This window comes from Capronia coronata, assembly GCF_000585585.1.
Source record: "Capronia coronata CBS 617.96 chromosome Unknown acBCG-supercont1.4, whole genome shotgun sequence".
Lineage (NCBI taxonomy): Eukaryota > Fungi > Ascomycota > Eurotiomycetes > Chaetothyriales > Herpotrichiellaceae > Capronia > Capronia coronata.
Genome location: NW_006912896.1, coordinates 2,137,760 through 2,156,366, shown reverse-complemented (window position 1 = coordinate 2,156,366; position 18,607 = coordinate 2,137,760). Strand labels below are relative to the sequence as shown.

The following is an 18,607-nucleotide window of genomic DNA, read 5'->3' as shown; positions in this document are numbered from 1 at the left end:
GCAACGCGAATTCGACGCGGAGATTAGCTCGGGCCTTGGCACGTGCATGCGCTGTGAGTGGTCAGCCTTGCCTGCCTGATCACCAGAATCCCCCAGTACATCATCCAGCAAGGCTCGGCGAGTATCCGAATTTCGTTTCCTACGCTTCGGCCAGAGTCTGCTCCTGTCGCAGTCGGATCAAAGAAAACGTGCTTGTATTCAGCTGGCAAAATCCGGAAAAGCCTTCCAAGGGTTTATACACTCTTGGCTCAGGCTGTCAAACGGCGCCACATCAATGTTCGGATACCCTGCTGACTCTTTAGCAGCCTATCACTACCAGGCGCCGGCACATTGTAACACCCATCATTTGCACAAGAAAGGACGTATGTCTGCAACCGTCGCCGTGTCTGTATGTCACTGCCCAAAATCGCTGAGACATGCCGTTGGTGCCTGTACGGACTTTCCAGACCTATACAACAGTTGAAGGCAACACAGACTCCACCAACGCCATCGCTAACATTAGAATCACAGATCATCATCGTCTGCGCAATCTGCACGCGAGTTTATCTCGTTGCGGCCAGCTCTTGTTCCATTTGCCACACGTCAGTCCTCAATTCGGTTAATCCACCGTCTTCACCCGATTGCATTGCTTGAACGCTCCCTTCGATATCTTCCACCACCATTTCTAAGCCATTCAATAGTTGTTCCAGCTCGACTCGTTGCTCACGGATGGTGGCCATGATGGTTGAATTGTCCTCCTGCGCGGCCTGTAGTTTCGAGGCCAGCTCGTCTGTGGCTTGCTGTAGATAGGGGGTGACATTGGCGATGTATAACTCCTGTGCCGAAAGTGTATGGAGTCTACTACAGGTCAGCTCGCAAAGCCAACACCTGGAGACAAAGCTCACTTACGGTCGAGCCGGCATTTCACCGTCCACGGCGCGATTCTTTCTTCTCCGTGCCTCCTCTATCATGCTGTCCCACTGGTTCAAGCCTTCAATGACATGTCTCTCTTCAAGTATTTTCTCGAAGTCGCGCGTGCATTCCTCTTCCAGTCGCGCATTCAACTGCTTCCACACTCCTTCCAGCGCCGTCGGACAGTATTTGGCAGGGGTCGGGAAGCATGAGCTGAAGTTGGCGTATGAGTTGGCTCTGATCGACGACGACAGAGCACCTGCGAAGACCTTCTGAAGGGCTGCAGCGCGAGGCCCCGGTGCGGCTGCTACAGGTGCCTCTGGCGCGGGTGATGGTGAAGCAGACCCGCGGGCAGCCATGGTTGTTTGTGTCGAGGCTTCTCTTGTTGCTCAGTTTGAGATTTAGACGTGCAGGACGCCAGATCGAGGTGGAAGCCTTCCCATCGGTCCGAAGCACAAAATCACTGGTAATAGTTGATAATGGTGGGTTTGTACTGCAATTCTATCTGAATACGATTCGCATGCACGATCGAAGGCGTGGAGTAAACATTCCCGAGACGAGCCAAACAACGAAACCCAATCTGTCAGAAACAGTCGCCGTCCTACGAGTTTGCATGCTAACCGAATTAGGCATTATGTCAAGATCTCTGCTTCAATCGACGCTAATTGAACATTTCGACATCACTATAAAGTCTAACAAATACAACCTCACTCCTTCAGAGGAAAGCGAGACTTGTGAAATCATGTTTGTCGGTTACATATTCCTGCTCGATGAGAAATAGTCAAGCTGAGTCGTGTATTGCCTTCCAGAGTGCTATGGTGTCCTCTTCTAGCTGACCGATGTACCCAAATGGGGCCGTGCTAGCTAAGATACCTAAGTAATCAATTCACGAACAACATTTCTGCATGGTTGGCCTTATTGAATGTCCAAAATATGGAAGTAAGGGCTGCAAGAAACCCAGTCACTAACTCTGATCCGCGTCTAGCTTGCTTTATGTACGTACCAAATCTTGCTAGCCAGGTACGTATCCTCTCGACAAACTGAAGCAACTGAGACAAATTCACTTCGTATCGCTTGAATATGGGTATTATGGGCACAGGCTTAAGAAAGACCTGCCGACGGCTTTTGGAACGATGTGACCGGGAAGCCTTCAGTCAGACTCTCCCCATATTCCAAAGCGAGCAAAACGATCACTCGAACTTCTATCAGCGTCCCCCGTATCGACGAACGTTTCTCTTTGACAAAGGAGAGAAGAAAACCAAAGGGGATAATGAATGGTGCCCAAACTGGCAGAGAGAAAATAGGGGGCGAACGAAACGGACTCGTGTTCTTTGTGATATTATCAATAAAAACAACTATCCTAGAAGTCTTCCTGTGGGCCAGACAATATGTATGCTTCGTATATGGTCCCAATCACCTTCGTCTTCTAATGCCTGAACTCGTCATTTTTCCGCAGTGATTTCTTCATTCATCACACCCTTTTCCCTCATCATATCCCCTCCACTGGCTTCTTCCAAAGGCGTGACTCCAAGCTTGGTCGCTTCTTCAGGACTGAACGTTCCGTAGTAATCGACATCATCGTACTCGCCGACTCCCTGAGGGGGAAACACCCTGTTCAGCGCATAATAGATGGTGAAGCTGATAGCCAGACCCAGGGGGAAAGCAAGATAAAACATGTCCATGCTCGCCTTGGGCACCGTGACACTGGCGTTGACATCGGCAATGAAACCCGGTAGCTGCGGCGCCCAGCCACAAACCCAGGCTGCGAATGCACGCAGGTTGAAACCGTGGAAGTAGTAGTAGATGCCGGACGAGGATGGGCTGTAGAGATCCGAGAGTTTCACATGGCGACGTCGGATCAGGAAATAATCGCAGATCTGGATGCCGCACATCGGGCCCAAGAAGACAGAATACGCGCTCATGACGCTGATGAAGGTCCCTGCCGAAGCCAGCAGTTCCCATGGACACATGGCAATCGAGAGAACGAGTGCAAAGTAAGCGCCGCGGCGGATGTTGAAGAATTTGGGCACAAATCCAGCCATGTCCATCCCCGCAGAGAAGGCGTTGTCGATGGTATTGATGGCCAACTGGCACACTACAAGCCCGACGCCGGCGAAAAAAGCGCCAGCCCGAGCTTTGGAGTTGTAGTCATCTTGCAGCCATCGCAGCAGTAGATCCGGCGGGTTCCAGTAGGCCTCACCATACAGCTTCATCGACGCGGAACTGGTCAGACATCCGAAGAGCGGCAAAATCGTGCCCAAGGTAAGGATGGAGAACCACTGGCCGAAGACCTGATCGCCAGGTCGGCGAGCAAATCGAGAGTAGTCGGCTTGATTGGTTAGGCCGACCGCGATACCACCAATCACAGTTGTGATGCCTTGAACAATGGCCCAGCCTAGTTCACTGCCCGATTTGGCAGTGGCTGGAGCCGAAAGCAAGGGCCCGGCACCGCCTGCGCTTGACAAGACATAAATCATGATCGAAATGAGCGTGATCACAGAGATGGTGTTCATGGCGAACAGCATGCGTCGAGTCTTCTCTGGGGGAATGTAGAGTATAGGAATTGTGATGATATTGTATACCACCCAACCGACAAGGTTCTTCGTGGTCGTGTTGGCCGACGCGGGAAGGGTGTTGTGCATATGGTGAAAGGAGGAGAAGATCGAACTCAAGACCGCCGTGACGCAAAGTCCTCCTGTCCACGACTGGACCGCGAACCAGGTCAAGCTGAGAACGATGCGTTGGACGATGATGATATATGATCCGTAGACGCCCCAGATCCCACGGGAAAGGACAGGGAATCCGATGTGCCAACGAGCACCGATAGCGCCGTTGCAGATAGCCACCGCCGATATTATGATCTTTCCAATGATGACTGCAATCATAGTTTGCCAGACCGATAGCCCAACCGCAATCAGCGAGGCACCAATCTGCCAGTTACTCAGAGCAATCTGGTTGATAGCCCAGAACGATATGTATGCCCACATGTCCCAGAGACGACGGGAAGGGGGCATTGGTCGGATATCATCGTTGATCCAGATGGATGTTTCACCTGGGAGCCGTAATTGGAAGGGCCTGGGATGGAGTGCGCGGATTCGCTTTCCAAACGACATTTTGATGGACTGCTTGTTGTGGTTCAACTCGCAGCAAAAAGAGACACTGAGTCGGGGTCGGTTTGGAGGGAGGAGAACTGTCTAGTGTTGCTCGTATAGAGCGCTCCAGGGCTGTTGAAAGTGAGATGGCGAAGGTGGTTCGAATGCTTCCATGTGAGTTATAAAGATAAATATGTAAAAAGTTTCTCGTATCTCTCTCTACCTGGGCGTTTGCCGCGAACTTACCAGGTTGCCCGATCGGGCAGCCACAGTGCGATGGCGTCAAGAAACCAACCCATAATTATCTGCTGAGAAAGGTTCAAGAGTCCCGAAGCGGTGCATAGAGTCTTGGAACGAGGGAACGATAAGCTGGCCAGAACGGATATCATCGCTGGGCCAAGAGAAACACCGTCTTCTGGACCTTTCGTGGAACACCGGTGTGTGGTGTTGCACTCTGTACAGAGAAGAGGTCCAATGTATGGTGGAGACAATGGTACCCATCGTGAAGGCTCTTGTGGCCTGATTGGCTTCGGATTCCGGGACATCTCCGTGCTCCCAAGGTCGGTCCCTATCTTATAGTCAGTACAACCAATCGCAGGGACGGATGGGAATATCAAAGCCTATCTCACCTATCTGTGGGGTTTATGGTTTATATGCCAGATAATTAGGTAAACTTGCCCACGGGGATGGTTCCAGACTGGTTTGTCGTCGTAAGAGAAACACCCTGGTTAAAAAGATTTGCCCCGAGTTCACTTTTGTGGCTCAATGGCCATGTGTCAGTAGCATAGTAGGAGTCACGGCCAACATCATCACCCTGAGTTTGTGGACTCTGAAAACCTAGCGTCGGCCGCTAGGCGTGCGACTTTCATACTGATCGGGACTTCCGACAAGCATTGTACGTGTTGGATTTGTCTCGATATAAATTAAAACAGCGGTCCGTTCTCGGGGGCCCTGGGTCGTCATATCATCAGGAAAGCATTGTGCAGCCACGACAAGATGGGATCAATCCGGCAGCCGAGGGCTCTCAGGGTCGGGGTGGACGTTGGCGGCACCAATACTGACGCAGTCATTCTTGACTTGGACGCCGTGGATCAACCGAATCGCGGAGTGCTCGCCTGGCACAAGACGCCGACGACCAGTCCAAACGTGACGGCTGGTATTGAGACGGCTGTGGGCAATGTATTGGCCCAACTTGGAGGAGACACCGCGTCGGAAATTTCTTGTCTAATCATCGGCACGACTCACTTCTTGAACGCTGTCATCGAACGCGACACCCGCCGACTATCCCGAGTCGCAGTGGTGAGGCTGTCCAAGAGCTTTACTAAGGACATTCCTCCTTTTTCAGATTTTCCGCCAGACCTTACTCAACTTCTGAAGGGCTATTGTGGCTTCGTTGACGGAGGTCTCCACATTGATGGTTCAGAAGAAGCGCCAATTAACGAGGAGCAAATTCTTCAGCAATGCGACAAGATCAAGGAACTCGGGCTCGACGCAGTGGTTCTTTCCGGCGTATTCTCTCCTATCGACAAGCATTTCGAACAGGAAATCCGTGTCAGGAAAATCATGCAGGAGAAGTTGCCAGGGGTGGATATTGTCTGCTCATGTGAAGTATCCAATATCGGTCTGTTGGAAAGAGAGAATGCTTCCATCCTGAACGCATCAATTCTCAAGTTCGCCAGACGTACAATCCGAGGTTTCCGAGCGGCCATGAGGCGACTAGGACTGGACTGTTCCTTATTCATTTCTCAAAACGATGGCACAGTGATAGATTCTGTCTCTGCGGCCAAACTGCCAATCAAGACCTTTTCATCGGGACCCACGAATTCAATGAGAGGTGCAGCATATCTTGGTCTGGCACAATCTGGACGCAAGGATGAGGAACGCGTCTCGACAATCGTTGCCGACGTCGGAGGGACGACCACGGATTGTGGAGTCTTGTTACCGTCAGGATTTCCGCGAGCAGCCAGTGCTTATGTTACAGTCGCTGGTGTTACTATGAACTTTCCCATGCCGCATCTTGAGTCGATCGGGCTCGGTGGAGGATCCATTGTCCGTGAACGTGACTCTGAAGTCACAGTCGGTCCGGATTCCGTGGGATATCAGCTCACGACAAAAGCAAAAGTCTTCGGCGGCGACGTTCTAACGACCACGGATATCGCTGTTGCAGGCGGGCTCAAGATAGGCGACCCCTCGAAGGTCAGCGATCTGAGTCCTGAGTCGGTCAGTCGGACACGAGGCCGAATCAAGAAAATGCTTGAGAACGTGATCGACAGACTCAAGCTGACACCAGCTCCGCTTCCAGTTCTACTGGTAGGCGGAGGATCCATCGTCTGCCCCTCGGAGCTAGAGGGTGTTACTGAAGTCATTGTGCCCAAATTTCACTCCGTGGCTAACGCAGTGGGAGCCGCAATCTCCCGCGTCTGCGGAACCGTCGACACCATCTATGTGACCGCCGATATGACCGTGGCTGAAGCGTTGGAACATGCCAAAGTTCAAGCTGTAGCAAATGCCGTCACCGCCGGAGCAGACCCAGACACGGTCACCGTGGTGGACATAGAGACATTGCCCATTCCTTATGTCGCTGGCCAGATTCGGGTGATCGTAAAGGCCGTCGGCGACCTGTCCACTAGCTACATCTCCAACAGCAAGAGCCTCAGTGATGAAGATGACGGCAGCGACGAGGCCTTCATAGAAAACATTATCAAGCCAGCGGCGGTCCAGACAACGGAGAAACAAACACGTTTCGATTTTGATGCGTATCGACCGAAGATTGTGGCAAACCCCACGACACGCAGGGACGAATGGCTTCTTTCAGAGAAAGACCTCGAATGGATCAGGGATGGTTGTTACATCTTGGGATGTGCCGGGGGCGGATCACCGAAAGCTGAATTTTTGAAGCTTCGAGATCAGGTTCGAGCAGGTTATTCGGTTCGGATTATTGACAGCTCGTCACTCGCCGAGGACTCTCTGATATACTGTAAGTTGAGAAACAAGGTATCTCCGTCATGGCTGCCATACTGACGAATGCGCAGGGGGCGGAATGATGGGCTCACCCGCCGTGTCAATCGAGCGACTCAACTCCGCAGAATGCCTACATGCTGTGGCAGATCTGATGGAATATCTCGGCCATAAATCTTTCGATGCGATTATGGGGCTTGAGATTGGCGGCGCCAATGGACTTGAACCTATGCTCATCGGATCGTCTAAGGCGTTTGACCGACCGGTCATTGACGGTGACTGGATGGGTTCGTTCCCCTGGACATGCCATCAGGCGATAGAGAATGAATGCTAACAGAATTTCAGGTCGAGCATATCCAACATACTGGCAGACCACTCTGGCCGTCTATGAGCCTGGGCAGTTGACTCCATGCGCCATCGCTTCAGGTGATGGCAAGACAATCATTATGACCAAGTCGCCCGAAGACGAGATCGTTGATCGTGCGCTGCGTGCGTCTTGCTCCGAGATGGGTTCTCGCGTGGGAATGGCCGCAAGACCGACGACGGCAGACCGTGTAAGGAAGTATGGAGTGTTGAACACCGTGTCTCTTGCCTGGCGTATCGGCAGATGCGTGGCACGCGCACAACAAGAGAACACAGTTCACACCGTGGCCGAACAAATCATTGACGCCGTGGGCGGCCCTTCTACCGCCAAAATTCTCTTCAGGGGAAAGATTGTTGGGGTTGAACGCAGGCTCTTCAAAGGACACTCGTATGGAGAAATTACCATCAAGCAAATACAGGAGGACGAAGAGGAGAGCGGCCATGCAAGTGCGGCCGTTGTTGAAGGTGGCGTGGTGAAAATCCCGTTCAAGAACGAAAACATCTATGCAAAGCATATCAGCGACGACGGCAAAGAAACATACCTTGCGACTGTTCCGGACTTGATCTCGGTGCTCGACACCCAGTCAGGCCTCGCACTTGGTGTCCCAGAGTATCGCTATGGGCTCATGGTGACGGTGCTCGGAATAGCCTGCTCACCACGGTGGACAGACACCCCAAGGGGGCTGGAATACGGTGGTCCCAAGGCTTTCGGGTATAACATCGAGTACACGCCTGTGGGAACCTACACTGAGCCCAAGAGTGTCATCAAGGAGTTTGCCGGTATTTAGACAAGTGAAATGTATATCAATTGAAGAAGGAAAATGAAGGTGTAGTCACTCTGAAGCCTTGGACTTCTTGGAACTCTTCAGCTTCAACTTCAAATGCATATCAGTCGCAGCTGCGTCGATACTTCGCCGTAGATTTTCGCTCATGTAACGATTTTAACGCGCTTTGTCGATACTCTGCCGTAGACAGCAGCTTACGTGATCAGGATTTTCTACTTGGGGCGGCTTTAACCGCTCGGTATCTATTATCTCGACCACCCCCTACTGTACCTACCAGGTAAGTATCTACCGTGTCTCCCTTCGACGTATGCTACATAGACTCCATCATAAGGCGCTTCACCTCACTGGACGTGGCGAGAGACCATCGTGACATCAAAGGCATCGGGAGTTATGCAAGGCCTGTCGCTGCATCCACGAATATGTGGCAGACGCAGTCCTCATCGGTACTTGGGCAACAAATACCGCCCAATACCCCTGTTTTGACCCAGGATCGAGAGCCGGTCTACTACGCACCCCGGAAAAAGCAAGCGTATGTACCGAATTCCTTGATATATGCGGAGCGGTAAGGTATGTCTTTGGGCTTTGGGCTGATGACAACAGTTGCTCGCGATGCCATACCAAACGTATCAAATGCCTTGGAGGTAGACGAATCCCCCCCCCGTCATTTTGTCTGATTCTGAGATTCTGATCACCTGTCATCCAGGCGTACCATGCCGGAACTGTGCCCTTTCCGGATCATCCTGTGTATTCCCTTTGTCTCGCAGGCAGAGGATCTCAGCGAGCCAGCACAATCCAACCGCTTCGACAAGTTCCCTTGCGGACGACCCATCAGTACAAACTCTCAACCATGAGACAACACCGCGGCTTTCCAGCCCGCAACTGAGCGGCAGCTATCGTCGATCAGAAAAGGACTTCACCTCGGGTCGCTCGAACCACAGCCAAGATGAGCATCGTCGTCGGCCCACCTATCGGGCCACTCCATCCTGTCAGACATTTGTCGAGCAATTTGCCACCTTGGTAGCCATGCAGAGGTCAGAGCTGATCTCGCAGGACGGCAACTCATTTGATCCATCCTGGGCAGCCTGGGGTCATTCATCCTTTGACCTTGCCGATTCATCCCTGGAAATCTCTATCGACACGGTACTGTCCCGCCCTCCTGTACAGTCCAGGACGTCCAAGCCAGTCAAGATCCGCCTCCCTCCATACAACCACAGCATTTATCTGATCCAGGTCCTCGAGGCTGCCATTGGCCATGAACAGCATTACTTCCGGCGGAACGATCTTCGTGCCAAAGTCGCTCAGATGCACCAGTCACCAGAGTCACCACAAAGTAAAGATCAGGGATGGCTATGTCATTGGCTCGCCATAGTTGCACTAGGAGAGCTCTACAGCAGCGACAAAGAGACCGACGTCGATCCCCAAGATCCCTTAGGGTCAGCGGTAGCCGGATCCGCCGGTAGTCCTGAACCACCAGGGGCAGAGTACTATTATCAGTCGGTAAGCCTTCTTCAACAGGTGGCCGAACACCCAGATGTTCAGTACATCGAGACTTTATGTCTACTATCACTTTATGCGTTCTCTATGAATCGAGTCAATACAGCCTACATGTACGGGGGTGTCAGTATGCGGGCGGCTTTGGCACTGGATTTGCATCGAAGCCCTTATGACTTTCTTTCGGAAAGATTGAATCTACCTGCTAGCGAACTGGAGCATCAGAAGAGATTGTTTTGGACTGTCTACTATCAAGATCTGTGTGTACAGGGCCAACCCCTTCTTGATCTGCTGCCTGCGAGCTGACCGCTGTTTGTGCAGTCTGACCACCACTACCACCGGTCGTCCATGGGGCGTTCTGGACGATGAAATTACTGTCGACTACGCGGATTCCAGCCGCCTTCCAGGTGATGCGGCATTAGACTTCTTTGACGCTGAAGAATTGAATATCCATCTAGAACTCATGCGGCTGCGAAGCCAGGCATACTCTTCGCTCTATGGGTATGCCGGCACCGCGATCAATCCTTACTCATACATCTCATTGTTTGATTTTGAGCTCAGCCTCCCTCTTTCGCAACAGCACCTGGACAAAATCAGTGAATTTCACCAAGCATTAGTTAGCTTTGAGAACGAGCTGCCGATGGCCTTGAAGGTTGTCCGAGGATGGAACGGCTCCTGGACAAATCTGAACCGGGTGAATGCTCAGTTATACCTCATCTACTACCAGGTTTGGAGTGCTTCGAAGACGTCGAGGGCCAACGTCTGACCATTTCGCAGTCGATTCTCGTCCTTCTCCGTCCGGCATTAGTCAACGCATACAACGACTGGTTTCAATCGCAGACAAAGCTCGGAAAGCTGACATCGACAAACAATGGAGACTCGCAAACTGCCGACTTCAAAGTCAGGCTCCAAAGCTTATATGCCTCGTCGATGCATTCGGCGAGGGAGACTGCGTCCATTCTGCAGTGGCTCCGCAGCCAAGGGGCATTCTGTAAGTTTTGTTTGATACAAAAAGGCCACGATTCTAATGCTTGTGCAGCAACCTACACTTATTTTAGCGCCAGCTTTGCGTTCACCGCTGCTATATCGCTATATATAGGACGGGCTCTTTCATTTGCGGTTTATCCAGAGATTGCTCAGAACAATGGTTTCCCTTTCACCCCAAATGACCATTCGGCACTGGAGATAACCCTGCAGCTACTCGGTCATCAAATTGCAGCTGGAAATGCACCCGCGGCAGAATTCGGGAGGCTGTTGCGGTTGCTCGATAACAATCTAAAAGCTCTCCAGACAGCGATCCAAAACACAATGAGACTGCCTGTCGACTTGGGCTTCCCGACGACCGGGATCTCCTTCGCAGTAAGTCCTCGGGTAGACGTCTCAGAACAGCAGAACAGCATTAACGCATCGTATGAAGGATCTTGAAAGCGGCCCCTCTACGGAGATGTGGAGGATGGACCCTTGATGGGCTCGCCAGCGAAATGCACCCGGTTCACATACCAACAACTATATTCCGCCTTCGGAGCGCTCTCGCATCTGGTGTTGCTACAAGGTGTCTATGAAATGCCCTCAAGCTACCTTGACCTCGCGGAGCATGATCACACTCCCGACATGTGGTCGTTCACTGGAGGGCGATCAGTGATATCTCGACATGCGGCAGTAATCCTGCCATATGTGTTGACCCGGTTCTCGGCCGCCGGCAGACAGCAACAGCCTTGATACGATGTTCTGACACAAACAGCATACGGATCCCACCGTCTGTCGGGTTATGGTAAGAAAGCTGTGTGGTCACACCGCCTGTGGTGCCATCTCTCACCCGGATTGTTCGGTTCGCCTTCGCCTTGTGCCGGCATTATGTGAATCCTGGACCCAACGCCGCTCTAAAGCTATCAAACCCGAGGCCCAGCCAGCCAAGAAGGCGTGTAACAATTCTTCGACATTCCGACTGAGGAGCATATATACAGACAGCGCCTTCACGGATGAGCCTGAACCCTTGCACAAGGATCAAGGAGGAACCACGGTCTGAACGATGAACCTTAACAATTCTCGAATGGCATCCTCACTGCCGCATTCTCTCCTTGACACGTGGAAATTGGGTGCAAATACCCACTCTCTTGATTACCAGACCTGGCCACCAACAAGTTGCTGCCACGATACAAGTCAGGGGCTCGTGGTGTGGCCGACATATGCAAAAGTAGAAGGCCTGTTCCCACCACCATCATACCATGACCAGCAAATCCAGATACATATAGACAGACGCCCACATACACCCTGCGACAAGGGACACCATTCACATATGGTAGAGTTTGTCCTTCTTCGCCGTGAGACCGTTATCGCACAACCCAATGGAGAGGAGCAAGCCGGATCCAATCTTCTCGGACCTTCTCCAGGTCACTCCATTATACACCCTCTGCAGCGCACCCGGTATCAGACATATATAGACCCTAGAACTTTCTGAGCCAGTGGCCTTGATCCTATAGCTCTTGCTCCTGCTCCTGCACTCACTTTGACATTTCTTCCTTTCCGATCGATCCATTCAGAAACGGCCCGTTCCAGTACACTCTTTCACAGCTTAGGCTTGACCCGAAGTTGCTTCACGTACTCAAGGACGGCATCCACTCCGGCCTGTGCCACCTCCGTATCCTGAGCCGGAGTGCCCGTGCTGCAACCCACCGCACCTACCACCTCGCCGTCCACAACAACGGGGATCCCTCCAGCCACATACATGAACCTGCCGTTGTTGCTGTTGTTCAACCCGAACGCCGGCCCGCCGGGCCACACGTTCTCCTTGTACACCGACGTTGGGGCACGATGACCTGCGGCGGTGAAGGCCTTGTTGATGGCGATGTCGACGGAGGTGAGTTTGGCGCCGGGCATGCGCTCGAAGTGGAGGAGGTAGAGCGAGGCGTCGACGATGGCGACGTTCATGGGCACGCCTATGGCTTGGGACTTTTCAAGACATGCTGCCGAGGCGAGTTTGGCGGCATGGTGCGTGAGATGGGCTGGGCGGTGTATGGCCGCCATGATGACGGGTTGATATGGTTGAGAATAGGGGAATACTTTTCTATTCTCTCAAGTCGCGAGATAGCAGGCAGTGGAACACCATAAGGTACACAAGGATACGGTCAAACCCAGTACTAGTATCCGAGCCTTTTGGTCTAGTAAATGATGATGGGAGGATTCATCAAGATGGCCAGGACCATGGTCGGACAACACTGCAGTCTCTGTAACTAGTAGTTCTCTGTAACAACGATAACGTAGGATGCGGATACCAGAATGTCTGGCGGGGAAGGACAAACTGACCGGCGACGTCGACGACGGATTGCTCGCCGGCGGAGTTGCTCCTTCCCAGTTGTGGAGGAGCCAATGACAATCCATGAAGGTGCCGAGGTTCGCAGTGGGGAACGAAGAGGCTTATGTAAGGCAGGAAGGAGGCCGGTGGTCGAATGTGCTCTGTACTGTCTACTCTGTATAGTACAGTATATCAGGGCCAGCATCAGCATCAGGCTGACACCCACCACCCCAATCCACTCGGTATTATGATAAGTACACATACACAGTATACAGTACCAGGCTCTGACATGAGACCTTTGTGGTTTCGTGTATGCCTTTGGCAGGTTCTTCTTCCCAATGGCCATTACAACGCTCCTGCCAGAATTCCTCGCCAGTGCCGGTCCTTTCGGGGGCGCAGTGTCTCGCCTGACATTTCCTTTCCACACAGAGACCTCCACGATGCTGAGGCTGAGTCTGATATTGAACACGAAACGGGTGGATGTGAACGCTGACGCTTATCCAGCATCACATCCGTCCCGGAACCCTCACAGGCTCGGACTTGGTATCTGGGGACCCGTGATGTAGTGGCTGTCGTAGGCGTTTCCGACGGTGACCTTCATGTTGAGTTGAGGGACCGTTCAAACTCTGCCGAGTCGGTCCAAAATTAATTAATGTTCCTTTCTTGCCTGATTTTCAGTGCTGACGGGACTAAGTGTGCTGGCTGATCGCTCCTTGTCTAACCCATGCATCACGGTGATGGCAGAGAATATGCGATCAATGTGACAATCAATGTTCTGAAGACAGATTCTTGGGGTCATCGCCATCCTAACTCGTCTTCTGGCGAGCGTGCACCATGTCGACGAATTCCAAACACTCGTTTGGAAAAGCAAAGATCATCTCCTCGGCCCATCCGTTGCGACGATACTCCTCCAGCGGCCAAATACACGCATATGCGTCGTCGAAATCTCCCCGATTGACCAGGTTGTCGACGTACTCCATGATTTCACTGCGAGCCCGGCATTCGGCAGCAATCTCCTGGTCAAAAACGCTCTGTCTGGTCTCCACGGTGCCGTCGATGCTGCCAGTGTTCCGGTCGTTGGCGCTCCGTCTGGCGAATAGTCTCAACACCGAATATGGCTTCCTGGCTTGAACTCGGGAATTGACGTTAGCTTGTGGGATGCTCTGTCTTAGGGGACTTTTCTTCACGTTTGACCACATACCTTTCTCGTCGTTCTTCTCTTCTCCAGAGTCAGAACCATGTAATTTCATTCTCCATGTGTCGACCGCCTTGGAGAATTGGTCTGTCACGACCGAGTGGTGGTCTCCGCCTTTTTGTATGGTCTCGGGCTCGTCGTCGTCATCCGCCGGACCATTTCCCTGAGGATTCGCCTTAGTCGACCACTCCGGCCCTTTGGACCACGTCAACACCACCGGTCTGCTCCGACCGGTGCCTATATAATGGTGGTCATGGAGACCACGCGGTTCGTGGCTCTCCTCGTCCACGTCGGCGTTGGTCAGCGGCCTCGGCCAGAATCCACAATGTAAGTATTCTGGCGCCGGCACTTCCCCGTTGAGGGGATTGGAGATTGAGGTTGGCTGTGGCCTTTCGCTGTCATCTTCGTGCTTTCCATTGCAATGATGTGTGTTGCAATCCGCATGAATCATCCTGCCGATGAGCTTGCTATCCAGGGTGGTGTGCTGCACGTCCCTGTTGGGAGGATTGGAAATGGAGGCTGACTGTGGTCTTCCGCTGCCATCCTCATGCCTCTCATTGCAATGATCTGTGTTGTAGTCCGTATGGATCATCTTACCGATGAGCTTGCTATCCAATGTGGTGTCCATGTCGAGGCAAAAGGTTATCGAACAACACGAAATTCTCCGAGGCGAACACGTGCGAGGAAGGATAGACTCTCTGAAGGATACCTGTCTCTCTAGGATAACTTTGGTCACACCTTCACGCTGAAGGAAACGACAAGAAGCTACTACTTGACCCTGGTAACAAATCGCTCAGATCCCAGACAAAGTGTCGGGACCACGCCCCAACATTTAGGTAAGGGGATCCGGCGTCTCCATTGTTCTGAAGAATTCCCCAGCCTCGGTGCACGTTGGCACACGGGACTGAATGCGTGGTCACATGGTCAGCTAGAATCGAATCGCACGAGCAGCAAACACATTACTGTGGAGGCTTGAAGTCACTTGTAACTTGATCTGGTCGACATCGTATGATCCCAAGCTTCCGCGTCGTTCCTTTTGAGCCAATCATATGCTTTAATATGGGCCTGTCACGTGCCATCTAAGACATTTCAACGGAGCCTGGACACACGAGAAACTTCTCTTTCTCATACACACTTCAAACACGAGCATTTGGGTCTTGAGACATTTAATACGGGTCACAGGTAAGGTGCTGACCACTTCGTGCCAAGAGCATGGCATCTGGACGAGTCTGGGGTGTGGACCTTTGGTGGGTAGTATATCTGTCTCCCCAACCCTCGACTCGATGGCTGCTGTGTCCCTTTCCATTACCCCGGATTCAATATACAAAAGAAACAAAACACCGAACACAATCAAAGAACGACATCAGTTTATTCAGACAAGATGCAGGTGCTCAACGAATCACTGCGTCTATCAATCCTCTACTTCCTGCTCGTCTTCTTGACGGGCTTCCTCTTCGGCTCAGCCCGAGTACCCTTTCTTCAACCCGCCATGGGTGCTCGTGTCGTCGAAATCCTGGAAACGCCAATCATGTTACTTGTGATCTGGCAAGCTGCACAACTGACGGTGTGGCAGCTTGAGGTTGCCGCTACAGACTTCATCACCCCTATCCTCGTCGGCGCATTGTCCATGTTGTGGTTGGCCGCCGTGGAGTTTTCGGGTTTGTCTATTGGCGAAGGTGGATGGTGGAACGGATTCAAAGTGCACATCGTCCACAAAGACCCTCTTTTGGGGTCGATGTATGCTCTCGTCATTCTGGCGTATGCCGCTATGCCGTTCTATGTCTGGAGCGGGCAAAAACAGCAAATCGATCAGGCTTTGTTGGATATCAGTGCCGAGTCCAAACGGATCGGGGAGAGCGACGACTACTGTACCAGGTGACGCCGGAAGGTTTATCTGGGGGAAAATGGGTTAAATGTTTTTCTTCTGAGCGATTAGCCGGCTTTGGGGGTTATCATTTTGCTGCAATGGGTTTGGGCAACAGCCGCACAGGCGACTGCGTATTTCGACACCATTAATCACAGACCAAAAAGGCCGATTTTTGCGGCATTGCGGATCCTGGCCACTAACGGAGGTGCCTTGTCCTAGTTCACTGCTGGAAAACGGCGACCTGGAGACATCCCAGGCTCAGACCTAGGCCTAAGGAGCTCTATCGTCGAACCACCGACACGTGCCTTGACCGAGTCATGGACTGCGATATGAACACGACATCCTCCTCTTCTAGTTGATTCGGCGATATCTGTCGCACATCATCAGGTAAGGCAAAGTCATCAACATGGGATATTGCGTAAGTCGAGAGTTTGGATCTACGTTGAGCTCGTCGACAGGCATTTCAGGACCTTCGCTGTCTCCTTCGCTCTCAAAGACTTTCGATGCTGTTAACATATGGCAGTTCTTCCTGTATAGTTGTTCCCCAGAAAGAGTTATCGGCCTTCCTTCGTCAAGATGGGTCGCTGTGCTAGCGAGACGATCACCTCAGGAACTAGATCCAGTTCTCTCGACATAATGAGGAGAACACAGACCAGAAGAGTAGCAGTAACGGTTCCAGCAGTACGGTGGTCTGTTACCAATTTCGTCATGGAAGAAGTGACCTTAAGTGAACTCCTGAACTTACATGTTACTGTCGACACGGTTGAAGGCTGGCAAGGCAGATAGCTGGCTGTCAGACAGAATACCGGGCCATTTATTTTGGATGTTGGCCTCGGGACGATGTCGTCTGACAATAATACTCTCTGAAAGTGCGCTTTTGGTATGTTTGCTGCGACCGAGATATCTCGCGAGGCTGGCGGTATCAGCACTTTACTCTTCTGCACAGGCAGTCAGTATCTTGATGAACCAAGTATTGCTCGTTCATATATTACACAGGTCCTTTCTTCCGAAATACGACTAGACCCTTGCTCTGCTTGAACAGCACCTTTTCCGCTATAAACCGGGAGCACAGCATCAACAATCTCCTCGCTGCCTGTGGAGACAGCAGGATGGATCGGAGATCACTGTCTGACTGAAGCACAAGAGACAAGACACAAGAAGTACAATATGCCCTAGTCTCCATACTTAGAGCAAAGCACATTCAGGATCAAAGCCATGTTAGGCATCAAGAGGGAAATCCACTGATATACGAGGCTGTGGGCCTTTCCGAACCCAGAGAGAGAGGAATTTATCCCTCAGGTCGTCTCACGACTTCATCAACAGCCACTACCACTATCCCTCCTGTTCCTACCACTGCTGCTTCAATCCGGTAAACAACATACCAGCCAGACTAGCAGGTATGGCCAATACGGTAACAGACAGTTCTGTATCCGTTTCGGATCCGGTCCAGCCATCCCCAACCATAACCAAACCCAAACCCACAAGCTCAACTCCTTCCACAGGAACATCTTCATCAATATTCTCTTCCAAACTCTCACCCGCCCTCCGTTCCATGCTATCCGCCGCGAACATTGCAATCGACAGTCTCAGCCGCACCCCGATAACCCGCCTGGAAAAGACAGCCTTGCCAAACATCGGCGTGATCGAGCTTGTGTCGGCTCCAGATTTCATGCGACACTATGACGCGCTATACACCGCTATGTTCCCTCGGCGAGCGGAGCGCGAACGGTCCGACTTGATCGTCGACCGGCTGGCGGCTCAAGCGAGCGGCGAGAGGATCGGACTGGCGCCATACAGGATCGTTGGGATCCGAGATAGTGTGACGGGAGAGGCGATCGGTGCTGCTCAGTTTTCTGTGCTTCCTTTGTCGAATGATCTTGGAGAGCAACAACACGGACAACAACAAGAAGACAATCAATCAAATGACGTGCCTGAAAACGGAAGCCCAAGCTCCAATTTCGCAGTCCCTTACTTGCAATATCTCTACATCCGGCCCCAGAATCGCCGTCAAGACATGTCGGAGGTCCTACATACGATGGTGCTGGCCGTGTCTTCGGCCGATGCTCTGGCAATGGGGGACGGACGCACCGTCCCGTTCACCTTGTTCGAGACAGAACCGCCGGACCACGGCGACGACGTGGCTAGTCGGGCGTACGCGCGCGTCCGATCGAGTATCCATACCAGCACCGGAGGATTGGCGTTGATGTTGCGCAGAGAGATCGCGGCCGAACCCCAACCAGAAGACAATAGCGGAAACACGGACGAGGCCAACATGCCAACCAAGGCTTCCTCTGCCCAGCTCCTTAGTCCCCATGTCCAGCCTGGCTTGGAGGATGGCGATCCTCCGCTCACACTGGTGTGGGTTATTCGGCAGTCACCAAATCCCGGTCGACCGTATGATGTGGACAGAATAGGGAGAAGGCTGATCGCAGCGTATTATCAAAGTCTGCGTGATGAGGGATTTCCGGAGAAGAACATCAAGCTTGCAGAAATGATAGTTGAGGAGATATGTAGAGGGAGCGTGTTTCATTTGATGCCTCTCGGGGAAGTGCCTGACCTAAAGGACCAAGTCTACGACGCTATGGGAAAAGGTGGCTGATCCCTGAGCAACGAGCAATGAACAATGTCAAATTGTATTCGGTACGTTGGTTACAATGAGGCAACTATGAACGA

The 18,607-nt window shown here is 52.2% G+C and overlaps 8 protein-coding genes across 8 annotated transcripts; 4 read left to right on the top strand and 4 right to left on the bottom strand.

The window, feature by feature from the left end:
* Window positions 1-542: 542 nt before the first annotated feature.
* A1O1_05327 (uncharacterized protein) lies at window positions 543-1,250 on the bottom strand (the record flags this gene model as incomplete). Its single annotated transcript, XM_007726213.1, has 2 exons — window positions 543-837; window positions 889-1,250. 2 exons carry the CDS (start codon window positions 1,248-1,250, stop codon window positions 543-545), a joined length of 657 nt encoding a protein of 218 aa, XP_007724403.1.
* Window positions 1,251-2,333: 1,083 nt separating this feature from the next.
* A1O1_05326 (uncharacterized protein) lies at window positions 2,334-4,004 on the bottom strand (the record flags this gene model as incomplete). The annotated part of the gene is made up of 1 exon (XM_007726212.1): window positions 2,334-4,004. The coding sequence occupies one exon, from the start codon at window positions 4,002-4,004 to the stop codon at window positions 2,334-2,336; it is 1,671 nt and encodes a 556-aa protein (XP_007724402.1).
* Window positions 4,005-4,979: 975 nt separating this feature from the next.
* Window positions 4,980-8,092, top strand: A1O1_05325 (uncharacterized protein; the record flags this gene model as incomplete). Its single annotated transcript, XM_007726211.1, has 3 exons — window positions 4,980-6,960; window positions 7,016-7,228; window positions 7,287-8,092. 3 exons carry the CDS (start codon window positions 4,980-4,982, stop codon window positions 8,090-8,092), a joined length of 3,000 nt encoding a protein of 999 aa, XP_007724401.1.
* A 1,299-nt stretch (window positions 8,093-9,391) lies between these two features.
* On the top strand, window positions 9,392-10,346 carry A1O1_05324 (uncharacterized protein; the record flags this gene model as incomplete). The annotated part of the gene is made up of 2 exons (XM_007726210.1): window positions 9,392-9,840; window positions 9,902-10,346. The coding sequence occupies 2 exons, from the start codon at window positions 9,392-9,394 to the stop codon at window positions 10,344-10,346; spliced, it is 894 nt and encodes a 297-aa protein (XP_007724400.1).
* A 1,799-nt stretch (window positions 10,347-12,145) lies between these two features.
* Window positions 12,146-12,604, bottom strand: A1O1_05323 (uncharacterized protein; the record flags this gene model as incomplete). Its single annotated transcript, XM_007726209.1, has 1 exon — window positions 12,146-12,604. The coding sequence occupies one exon, from the start codon at window positions 12,602-12,604 to the stop codon at window positions 12,146-12,148; it is 459 nt and encodes a 152-aa protein (XP_007724399.1).
* A 1,074-nt stretch (window positions 12,605-13,678) lies between these two features.
* On the bottom strand, window positions 13,679-14,695 carry A1O1_05322 (uncharacterized protein; the record flags this gene model as incomplete). The annotated part of the gene is made up of 1 exon (XM_007726208.1): window positions 13,679-14,695. The coding sequence occupies one exon, from the start codon at window positions 14,693-14,695 to the stop codon at window positions 13,679-13,681; it is 1,017 nt and encodes a 338-aa protein (XP_007724398.1).
* Window positions 14,696-15,448: 753 nt separating this feature from the next.
* A1O1_05321 (uncharacterized protein) lies at window positions 15,449-15,946 on the top strand (the record flags this gene model as incomplete). The annotated part of the gene is made up of 1 exon (XM_007726207.1): window positions 15,449-15,946. The coding sequence occupies one exon, from the start codon at window positions 15,449-15,451 to the stop codon at window positions 15,944-15,946; it is 498 nt and encodes a 165-aa protein (XP_007724397.1).
* A 1,387-nt stretch (window positions 15,947-17,333) lies between these two features.
* A1O1_05320 (uncharacterized protein) lies at window positions 17,334-18,533 on the top strand (the record flags this gene model as incomplete). Its single annotated transcript, XM_007726206.1, has 1 exon — window positions 17,334-18,533. One exon carries the CDS (start codon window positions 17,334-17,336, stop codon window positions 18,531-18,533), a length of 1,200 nt encoding a protein of 399 aa, XP_007724396.1.
* Between the last annotated feature and the right edge of the window lie 74 nt (window positions 18,534-18,607).